We start from the raw sequence: 12343 nt of genomic DNA on the forward strand, positions 1-12343 counted from the left end.
TTCAGTCTCCAGCTCAAGTCACCGCCTGTTTATATACGCATGGATAAACTGCTTTGTGTTTCACAGGTCTTTCCCTTTAACTAGAAGTTCTTTTTTTAAATCTTTAATTGGTCTGTTGTTTTTAGGGAATTAATATGCTTTGCATTTCTCTTCAGGTCAGGAATCAAATCTCCAGGAAATGGCTTGTTACTTACTTTCTTTTTCCTTTTTCTTGCCAAAAGGAGGGAAAAAAAAAGGAAAAGAAAAGAAAAAACAGCAGCTTGGATTAATCTGGAAGTAGTCTTTGTTTATATAGTTCTCTCACAGTCATAAATGCTGCAGTGAATTCACATCATTCTTTATAGTGATTTGTATTGGCATTTGTTCATTCATCTTGTGAAATACCATTGTCATTTGGAGTAATCTGTATTCCTCCTGTTGGACTTATTTTAAAAAAACTTGCTGACTAGAAAGTTGGCAATGGAAAGCAGAGTTATGCTTCTGATCTCAGTCTTCCAACTACTATTACTCAAGAACTTATTTGCCTTTTACTTCACCAAAGAGACTTAACAGTTTTATCTCAGTGAGAGTTTTAAAAAGTAAAGAGACTATTAACTGTTCCTTTGTCAAAGTACTTAAAGGACATTAAACTTCTAGATCTGAGAAAGCTCCTGTGAAACCCAGTGCTATAAATCATTTACATACAGCTTCAAATGATTTTTTTTAAAAAAAGTGAAAGGACAATAAATCTACAACAAAAATATGTCAACCCATTTTCTCTTAATTTGGAAGTGGCTTTTCTTATTGCCACCTGTCTAAATGTTTTTGCTGATTTGAAACCATTACCTACCATCCAGACCAATCTGAACTCTTCCAATCACCTGTGGCTTGGCAAAACAAAACAAACAAAAGCCCAAAATTGCCTGCTACGTGAGTAAGTCCTTGTCCTTTCTCTTTTTTTGTAGCTGAGCCGAGCTACAGTACATGACCCTGAGACTGGAAAATTGACCACAGCACAGTACAGAGTATCTAAGAGGTAAGGGAGTAATGGAGAGAATTTTAGTCCTATATGAACCATTTTCTTTCTTGAGAATCTAATTTTCATAAAACCCTGGTGTGGTTTCTAAGACCTAGGCTTTAGGCATGATAACCATGCCTGAATTTTCATTATAGACTAAAAAACAGACATGGTTATGGGGCAGTTACCAGATACTTTCCAGAAGTAACTTACTAGATTTCAAAATGCCTGCTGAGACTCCCCAGACCCCACCTGAAAAGTGAAGTTGTGTTCCCATATTGAAGTAAGAGAAGTTCCCAAAGAACCTTCATAAAAACAAGGCCTAATTTGGCTTCTACGTAAAAGCAAATGTTTAAAAATCTCTGGGTCACCAGAATAGCTGTAGGTATTTAGAAAGTGCATGCCTTGAAGGATTCCATTACAAATCCTTTTTAAGCCAATTGGTTTCACATTCTTTGCTTTTAACAATGTTTAAAGAGAATGTACTTAAGTTATTAACTGATCACTGAAATAATTTTTTAACAGATTACTGTGTAATTCATGTATATAACTTAGAAGCCCACAGAATAAGTGACATTATTGCAACAGAACTCCTTTACCATCTACTTATTTATGTAATGGAGATTTCTTAGCTCTCCTAAAAATGAGGGTATTGAAAATAACAAAATAAGCTCCTTCCATTTCATTAGAAACATCTTAATACATTTTCACTTTTTATGTTGGGTAATGATAGTTTAATCACATTATTTTGACTAATATGTGCTAATGATAATTGTAATAATTCATTCCGGAAGACATTATTTTTAACAATTAGATCTTTATGTTAGAGGAATTTATATTTTTATCAATTTACAAAAATATTTTTGTTGTAGACAAGTATAATGTAATAAAAGACTTTCAGGCGTAGAATATATTTCTGTAGGACAGGGCTTCTCAACCTCAGCACTATTGACATTTTGGATCAGATAATTCTTTGTTGTTGGGAGTTGTCATAGCTTTGTATGATGTTTAGCAGCATCGCTGGCACCCACTAGATGCCAATAACGCCCTTCATCCCAGTTGTGACAATCAAAAATGTCTCCAGACATTGCCAAATGTTCCCTCGTAGGCAAAATTCCCACCACCACCCCCAGAGACTTCACCTCTCCACCCATGTTGAGAGCCACTATTCTAAGATAAGAATGGAATGAAAATGCAGTTCAAGGGGGAAGAAAAAGAATGATATGAAATTGCCCAAGTACTAAAAAAAACTTCATTCATGTATTTTTGTTAGAGTGGATCATAGTGGCCATCAAATCATTGTGGTATTTAGATTCCACTGGATACATTAAAAAAAGATCATTTTTTAGAAATTACCACTATTTCAGTATGCTATAATTAAATTCTTTGAAACTATTTGATGAAAAATTTAATTGTCAACTAAAAAATGTGCAGAGAATACATAGATTTAACAACTATTTTAGGAGTCCCTGAAACAAAAAAAATTTTGAATATTATTGCTGTAAGTCATAGCAAAAGTACTTTGAAGGGTGTACAGAACGCATTGTTTCCTTACTCTTTTTGGCAAAGCTGTATGTCCTTCATATGGTAATAACCTTCAGCATGCCCACACATATATCCTGGTTTCCTAACCGTGTGGTCCATGCTACCTGCCCCAGCAAACTAGAAGACATGAAGAAAACTTAACTTCTATCATAGGATTTTGATTTCAGGGAGAATAAGAATTTGTAGAAATTAATTTGGATAATGTTTTGATACATGATTTATAATGCTTCTGTGCATTGTAGTTAACTCTAAATTTCAAGTTAAACTTCAGCTAATTTTCCACTCTATTACAGAATCTTATTCATGTCTTAAAAAATTAACCCTTTATTTTTTGAAAGATGAGCCATTATATATTTTATCAACATTACTACATGGTTTTAGGCATTTTTACTGTCACATGGCTTGTTTCTAAATTCTTCAGATTTGGTTGCTTTTAGGAAGCACATAAAAGAAAATTTCATGAACTTAGCTCTTTGGAAGTCCTTTTTGGAAATTTTTTATATATACAATGGGCCTTTTGAAGAAATACCAGCCCACAGAGTCATTGGACTCTTACCAATAAGGCAAAATAAATTACTCTTGGAAAGGTGATCTACGGACTTTTTTCCTCAAGAACTAAATATTTCTAAACATTTTAACCTTATTTTTAAAATATCCTAATTTTATAACTCTGAGAAGCAATATAAAGATACAACCATACTTTATATTATAAATGTCAATAGAAGGCTTTTAGCCACCAGCATTAGAAGCATTAAAAGACTAACACCAGAATAAATTCACCCAATCTCAGCAAAGTATGCAGTGTGTGTGTGTTTGTGTTCCAGAAAACCTAGTAACAGTGGAATTCCACAGCACACTGATACTCATATTTACTCCTAAGGAAGATCGTTCAGCAAGTCTCTTAAAAATAAAATATGTATGTTGAGAGAGAGGGCTTAACTGTTAAAGAAGGAATTTGGTCCATAAAATACCCTAAACATTTCATATTTGAACAAGTAAGTTTTTGCTGTTTTGGGAATTTATTGGCTATGCCAAGACATTTTGTACCCATTACTGGAATCTGAATTTTGAAGATTCCTACAAGTAAAATAAACGAGTGTTTTAGGTTTCCTTCAGACATTATATCTCTGAAAAAGGCATCCCAAATGTAAAACAGAATAATTTATGTGTACTGATGTCAGTTAATGTAGTTCCTTTTGCTGTGGGAACATCTGTATTTTGAATGGGCCAGAAGGGAATTTCAAATATCTGTATTTTGAGAAATTTCTAAGTGATTGCATCATCTTCCGTGGAAGGAAAAATATGTTCCAGCATCCTAGCAGATAGAATTTTATTTGGGTAAAATATGTGTAGAAATCCATTACTGTTTATTTACTTCATTGACTATCTCTGAACTTTTGGTAAGTCATCTCTGCCTTTTCCATTATTAAAAAACAAACAGACAAAAAAAACCTAAAAATGTACTACAGCTTACTAATGGAGATGCTGATAATTTTGGCTAAAGCAGAAAAACCGAATTTTAGTTTTGGAAAAGTAAACATTGAGTTACATGCTCTGAAAAGATAGTTTAGTTATGTGAGCTCATAAAGTCCGGTTAAAGTAATACTAAAGGATATGCAAATAAACAATCTAGTGTGGTAGAAAAAGCTTCTTTGATTCTGGTAGGTTATTTTTAGAAGTGGTTTTCATTTTCTTACTCTGATACACAGATTTCCTATAATATGACATTTTCTTATGCTTAAGACTTAATTTACCCATGTACATAAGGAACAAATAAGATATTAAAACATACTAATATTTTATAGTATGGGGCAAATACAAATACCTTTGAATATTTCAGATATTTTTTTAAATTGGAGTCACATTTAGCAACAACATTACCCTCTGTTAGATTGAAGAGTGATTCTCAGATTGAGGTAACTGAAAAGGACAGATCTATAGTATGATTGCATAATTATCCCACTAAGAACCAAAGGGCTAGGATAAATTCCCAGGCTAGATGATTGGCCTTTCTTTGTTTACCATCAAGCACTTATAGAAGAATTATTGAAAGTTTGCTCGCTGTAACTGGCACTTAGAGTCCTGAATTATTTTTTGCCTTTGGAAAAAATCACACAGTTTTTATATTAGCTAATTGTAAAATTCAATTTTCACTTATGTTGGGTTAGAAGAAGAGGTAGTACAAATTATATCACTTGCATTTTCCTTTGGAAGTTTTATAATAAGCTCCAAAACCTCCAAAATGATGGGCTATCTATTTACTTGAACGTGATATCTTTATTAATATATTAGAAATATAATCATGCAGTGTGAGAATGTTGCTCCTTTCTCAAAACAGTCCAGGGGCATGTGGGTGACTCTGTTGGTTAAGTGCCCAATTCTTGATCTCAGCTCAGATCTTGATCTTGGGTTTGCAAGTTCAAGCCCAGTGTTGTAGGGTGTGGAGCCTACTTTAAAAAGAAAAAAAAAAAAGCATTCCAGTGATACTATAAAAAAATCACGTATTAGAAGAAATGTTGAAACATTACTCTGAATGTACAACTTAGATTTGGGATTCCTGTGATTAAGACCAAAAGGAATATTGTCTGTGTTATCTAATTAGTAATGGAAAATACTGTAACCTTACATTCTAACTTGGTTAAAAACACTGAGTACTTAGAAGAAAGAATCTTGATTTCTGTTGATTTAATTTAATGCAGGAAAAAGACTTCCAAATCCTAAAGAATAGACAGTTAATACATGTTAACAGTATCCTCAGTGTCTCCACTGAACTTTTGAGCAATGTTACAACAATATAAACTCATGGCTAATTTCTTATATTACCTGATAGATCTATAAAAGTGTTGCTGAAGACAGATTAGGAGTTGGGATCCAGGTGAATGAACTGTTTTAAACTTATAGAGTTCTCCAGCTAAAGAGAACCTTTTATTATATTTTGGAGAGGGTTTCAGGTAAAAGTCAAATTAAGTGTAATAACTTCATATGCATAAATAGAGTTTATTTTCCTTTCAAGTGACAGTAACAGAACACAATTAAGATAACAGATTTTTTTTTTTTAAGATTTTATTTATTTATTTGTCAGAGAGAGTGAGCACAGGCAGAGAGGCAGGCAGAGGCAGAGGGAGAAGCAGGCTCCCTGCTGAGCAAGGAGCCCGATGTGGGACTCGATCCCAGGACGCTGGGATCATGACCTGAGCCGAAGGCAGCCGCTTAACCAACTGAGCCACCCAGGCGTCCCGACAGATTATTTTTTAACCATTAATCATTAACAACTTTAAGTACTAAGCCTCAGACTTTCCATTGAGATCATTTATGGTATAACTAAAAGTGCAAAATAAGACTTAAAAAAATCTAATTTTTCCTTTAAGATTGGCAAAAATGAAAAAGATTGATACTGGCAAGTATTTTCTGAAATGGGCACTTATAAACATATGGTCAAAGTATAAAATACTTTATGGGAGAACAGTTTGATATCATTCATCAAAATGTAAAAGTCATCTAGCAGTTCCACATCTAGGAGTTTAACCTACAGAGATAGGCCCACAAGTGTGCAAAAATACACAAAAATTTTCATTACAGTATTATTTGTAAAGGAGAAAAAGTAGAAATAACCTTATTTAACCAGTGCTTTATTGGTAGACCTTCATGGTCATTTTGGAAGTAAAGATACTTTATTTTGAAATGAAAAGCAGGAGCACCTGCATGGCTCAGTTGAGTATTCAAATCTTCGTTTTGGCTCAGGTTATGATGTTGGGGTCATGAGATGGAGCCCTGAGTCAGGCTCTGCCCTTGGAGAAGAGTCTGCTTGGGATTCTCTCTCTCTCTCTCTCTCTCTCAAATAAATAAATAAATAAATAAATAAATAAATAAATAAATATTTAAAAAGGGGGAAAAAATGGGGGTGCCTGGGTGGCCCAGTCAGTTAAGCATCTGCCATCGGCTCAGGTCATGATCTCAGGGTCCTGGCATCAAGCCCGATGCCGGGTTCTCTGCTCAGCAGGGAGTGTGCTTCTCCCATACTCTTCCTCTGTGCTCTTCCTCATTCTCTCTCTCAAATAAATACAATCTTTAAAAAAATTTTTTTTAAAAGAATGAAAAGCAGTACCTAAAAAAAAAAAAAAAAAAAAACACTGGAATGGGAATGTAAAGTGATAATAGTTGCTATGGAAAAGAGTCTTTATTTCCTCAAAAAGCTAAACATAGGGTCACTATTTGATCCAGAAATTCCACTGCTAGGTATATACCCAAAAGAATTGAAAGGAGGGACTCAAGCAGGTACTTGTATATCCATGTTCATAACAGCATTATTCACAGTAGCCAAAAGGTGGAAGCAACCCAGGTGTGCATTCATGGATGAATAGATAAACAAAATGTTGTATATCCATATAATGGAATATTATTCAGCCTTAAAAAGGAATGGAATTCTGATACATGCACAAAATAGATGAACCTTGAGGATATTATACCAAATGAAATAAGACATAAAAGGACAAATATTATGTGATTCTGTTTATGTAAGGTGTGTAGAATGAAACACTCGTGCAGAGAAAAAGTGGATTAGAGGTTACCGAGGGCTGGGAGGAGAGAGAAATGGCAGATTATTGTTTAATGGGTACAGAGTGTTTGGGATGATAAAAAGTTCTGGAAATAGTGGTGATCATTGTACAACTTTGTGAATGCTGTTGAATTTTACATTTAAAAATTGGGCTAAATGGGGGTGCCTGGGTGGCTCAGTGGGTTAAAGCCTCTGCTTTCAGCTCAGGTCATGATCCCAGAGTCCTGGGATGGAGCCCCGCATGGGGCTCTCTGCTCAGTGGGGAGCCTGCTACCCGCCTTCCCCCTTCTCTGCCTGCCACCCGCCTTCCCCCTTCTCTGCCTGCCTCTCTGCCTACTTGTGATCTCTGTTAAATAAAATCTTTTTTAAAATAAAAATAAAAATGGATTAAATGGTAAATTGTATGTTACATATTTTTTACCACAATATTCTTTTTAAACTGAGGTAGTACTCTATGTATTGCTTTGGAAAGATGTCAGAAGTACTTTCAGGGGGAGAAAGTGAATGTGTATATTGATGTGGGAGATTGGAAGATGAATAATTAGTATTTTTTGAAAAATTCTGTTTATTCACAGGGAGAAATGTTGAGAGGATATGTACCTGTTACAATGTACGGTTTATCTGTGAGGAGTGGGACTAGGAGAGGGATTTTGTACATTTTTGCATTGTTTGAAATTTTTATAAGTATTTCTTTTTTAAAATAGCTTTATTGGGAGATACACAAACCATACAATTCATTGGTTGAAAATGTACAGTTAAGTTGCTTTTAGTATATCCAGAGTTGTGTGTCCCTCACCACAATGAATTTTATTTTATTTTTTAGAAGATTTTGTTTGTTTATTTGAGAGTGTGAGAGAGAGCGCAGGTGGTGAGAAGAAGGCTGCCCATTGAGCAGGAAGCCTGATGTGGGGCTCAATCCCAGGACTCTGGGATCATGACCTGAGCCGGAGGCTGTTAACTGGCTGAGCCACCCAGGCGCACCTCACCACATTGAATTTTAGAACATTTTCATTACCTGAAAGAGAAATTTTGCACTCCTTAGCAATAACTACCCAATCCTCAGCTCCCCCCTCCACCCCAGCTCAGCCCTAGGTGACCACTAATCTACTTTCTATCTTTATGGATTTGCGTGATACTTTTTTTTTTTTTTAAGATTTTATTTATCTGTATGAGAGAGAGCACGAGCAGGGGGATGGGCAAAGGGAGAGGGACAAGCAAACTCCCTGCTGTCCCTGTTGTGCACAGAGCCCAACGCAGGGCTCGATCCCAGAATCCTGAGGTCATGACCAGAGCTGAAGTCAGACACTTAACTGACTGAGCACCCAGGTGCCCTGTTCTGGATATTGCCCACAAACAAAATCATATAATATGTGGCCTTTTGTATCTGCCTTCTTTTACTTGCCATATTTGTAAGGTTCATTGATGTTGATGTAGGTATCTGTACCTCATTCCTTTTCACGGTTGAATAATAGTCCATGTATGGATATACCGTATTTTATCTTTTATTCATCTGTTGATAGACAGTTGAGTTGTTTCTACTTTTTGGCTATTATGAGCAATGCCGCTCTGAACATTTCTGTACAAGTTTTTATGTGAACATAAGTTTAAATTTCTCTTGGGAATATACCTAGGACTGAAATTGCTAGGTCATATGGTATCTCTATATTTATCCATTTGAGGAACTTCCAAACTTTTCCAAAGTGGCAGTACCATTTTATAATCCTACCAGCAACGTATGGGTTATTCCAGTTTCTTTACATCCTCATCAACACTTGTTGCTGTCTTTTCGATGATTATAGCCATCCTAGTGGGTGTGATAGGCTATCCTCATTGTGGTTTTGATTTCCATTTACCAGTGGCTAACGATGTTGAGCATCTTTCCATGTGCTTATTGCCATTTGTATATTTTCTTTGGAGACTATTTAGATCCTTTGCCCATTTTCAAATCTAGTTGTCTTTTATAGTGGTAATAGTTCTTTTTTTTTTTTTTTTAAGATTTTATTTATTTGACAGAGACCATGAGAGAGGGAACACAAGCAGGGGGAGTAGGAAAGGGAGAAGCAGGCTTCTCACTGAGCAGGGAGCTCAATGTGGGGCTGATCCCAGGACTCTGGGATCATGACCTGAGCCAAAGGCAGATGCTTAACAACTGAGCCACTCAGGCACCCCAGTGGTAATAGTTCTTTATATATTTTATTTATTTTTTTAAAAGATTTTATTTATTTATTTGGCAGAGAGAGAGATCACAAGTAGTAGAGAGGCAGGCAGAGAGGGGGGGAAGCAGGCTCCCTGCTGAGCAGAGAGCCTAATTCAGTGCTCGATCCCAGACCCTTGAGATCATGACCTGAGCCAAAGGCAGAGGTTTACCCCACTGAGCCACACACATGCCGCTTTATATATTTTAGACACAAGTCAGACATTTGATTTGCAGAAATTTTCTTCCATTCTCTGAGTTGGTTTTTTCGCTTTCTTGATGGTGTCCTTTGAAGCACAAAATTTTTTGAGGATACCCAGTTTATTGTTTTGTTGTTGCTTGTACTTCTAATATCATAGCTAAACTAGTGTCTAAGATCACAAAGATTTACACTTAAAGTTTTTTTTCTAAAAGTTTATAATTTTAGCTTTTACATTTAGGTCTTTAATCCCTTTTGAGTTCTTTTTTTTGGTTTGTTTTTGTTTTTTTTTAAAGATACGAGGTAGGGAGCCCAGCTTCTTTATTTTGCATGTGGTTATCCATTGTCCCAGGACGGTTTGTTGAATATAACATACACACACACACACACACACACACACACACACACACATACACACATACACACACACACATACACATAAACATAACATACATACATACATATACTGGGCTTAAACTCAAGAGCTTGAGTTCAGGATTTGAGCTGAGATCAAGAGTTGGATGCTTAGCTGACTGAGTTACCCAGATGCCCCACATTTCTTGCTTTTATGATTTTAAAAGTGTACAGTGAAAGACTGGGATGGTAATTTGTAAGAATAGCAAAAGTGAAGGCGTTCTTGGTAGCAGGAAGCTTTAGGCTGAAGAGTAAGCATTGTCAAAGAAAAGATTAAAGATAGAAAGAGAGGAAGTAATTGATAAATGGAGTTGCAACTTCTTTCTCCCTATTCTGACTGAGTTCCTAGTGGAACTAGGAGCTAATCTAGTATGTTAGGGTACCTATCTTTCTGGCTGGCAGCAATTGGACTTAGAAAGGTAGGTTCAAAAGTGTAAAGATCCAGTCTCTGTAAGGCTGAAGGATGATGCTTCTGCCAAAGTCTAAGAGAAAAGGTACGAACAGATGCTTGTGGTAGCAGGGAAGGAAGTTGAGGGTAACAGAAGTAGGAGACAGGTTCTTGGTGGGTGATAGGTTCCAGGATGGAATAGGAAAAAGTCTCAAGATGCATCTAGTTTGAATTTTTGAAAAGATATTTATTTTGAGAGAGAGAGAGAGCAAGTGTGCATGAGCAGGGGGAGGGGCAGAAGAAGGAGAGAGAATCTCCAGCAGACTCAGTGCTGAGCATGGAGCCCAAAGCAGGACTTGATCTCACAACCCTGAGATCATGACCTGAACCAAAACGGAGTTGGTTGCATAAACAACTGCACCACCCAGGTGCCCCTGAAATTTTAATAGTATACTTGCCAGTTTTGTGTTGTAGTTATCTATAAAAATCAAGTCAGTAGTTTGTGGATTATAAACTTAAAAATCTATCAAATTGTTGCTGGTTAGAAAGACAGGTACACTGACAGACTAGATTAGCTCCTAGTTCTACTAGGAACTCAGAATTTGGAGAAATAAATTCCTAGTATATTTATCTGCTACACCCTTTATAATAGCAAAATTCTTGGATCCCTCCTACTTCTGCTACACTGAGGAATTCTACTCAGCCAGTCCATATAAATTTGCAAGGGATCACCAGACAAGTAATTATGGTAAAATAGAATAAATCTTGGATTAGTTCTGAGAAGTCTCTATAATTCATTCAGCAAATATTTATTGAGCATCTGCTGTATGCCAGGCACTGTAATAGGCTCTGCAGATATAGTGAGCAAAACCAGGCAAAATTTATATGTATTTGGGACTAGTAGTTGAATGAAGACATCTTACCTTAATTAAACAATAAATTAATATACAGTTACTGTGATAAATTCTACAAAGTAAGATATATAGTGCTATAAAAACATTAGGGGCAGCTGTCTTCTCCACTTCAGGGGCATGGAGGTAGCCTCTCCCTGAAGTGCTCAGTTGCAGGCAGTTGCCAGCTCTGAGATGAATGGTTCTGTGGATACAGCTGCCACCACCCTGCACCTTCTGGATCAAGGGTGATTCCCATAGTAGCATCCAGCAGGTGCCCACTGAAGTCACTGTGCTCTTGTTATATATCAAAAGTACTACGAGTGTGATTGCTTTTGCGAAGAGCATCTCATTTCCTTATATCAGAGAAAATGTTAAGAATTAACTGCAGAGGAAAATACTTCTTCCCTCTTGGAAGGAAGAGTGCCAGCAGGACCTCAGTCTTTTGAGGTAACAGGCTGAAGAGGATTCCCATTAGGTTAGGGTATTTAGACCTCTGCAGCATCTGGGTATGGGGTGGACAGTCTGCAGTAGATGATCCAGACTGTGGTAGGTAATGTGTGCTGCTAGAGATCTCTGGATGGAAAGACTGTGGTACTGACACAAATGCAAGGCTTCATGTGGAAGGCAGCATTTTACAGCTGGGAGAATAAGATAGAATAAGAATAAGATGGCATTCTAGCGGCTAGGAAATGGAGAAAAGCTGGGATGATGGTGTATATCTATTCTTTGGGGAAGTAGAAGCACAGGAACTATGACATGTGCATTCTACAGAGGAAGATATTCTTGAGCTTGTGGATAGTTTCCTTGATGCCAAGGCTGGACCTAAAATGGAGACAGTTATTGAAAGACTGCAAGCAGCATTGAATGCTTGGTCAACAACCACCTGTTTTTTGACACATTAGAGGCTCATGCTGCTGAGGAAATGGACATGCGTGTAGTGATGGTGGTGAGACATGGCTAGGTGCAGTTAAGAAATGATGAAAAGCCTATAGCTTCCATCAGATCATTCAGCAAACTACTTATCCTTTTCAACCTAGAAAAGAATTTCTAAGGGATACAAACTGTTTCTCATAGTTTGTCCCTGTGGTCTAGTTTATTTTAATGGTAAAAGTAGCTTACTTTAGAAATACACATATATACACACACATATGTAGGCAA

General features: G+C 36.5%; 1 protein-coding gene across 3 annotated transcripts in view; it reads left to right on the top strand.

Annotated features, from left to right (window-relative positions):
• Window positions 1–12343, top strand: part of P4HA1 (prolyl 4-hydroxylase subunit alpha 1) — an 81120-nt gene that overhangs the window by 45401 nt on the left and 23376 nt on the right. For 2 of the 3 annotated variants that reach the window (XM_080822552.1, XM_080822553.1), the window contains exon 9: window positions 945–1015. The exons of the other annotated variant lie outside the window; for it this stretch is intronic. In XM_080822552.1, the coding sequence (XP_080678678.1) occupies window positions 945–1015 (71 nt within the window). The remainder of the gene's footprint in view (window positions 1–944; window positions 1016–12343) is intronic. 3 annotated transcript variants of the gene reach the window in all.

Source organism: Martes martes (assembly GCF_963455335.1).
Source record: "Martes martes genome assembly, chromosome: 14".
NCBI lineage: Eukaryota > Metazoa > Chordata > Mammalia > Carnivora > Mustelidae > Martes > Martes martes.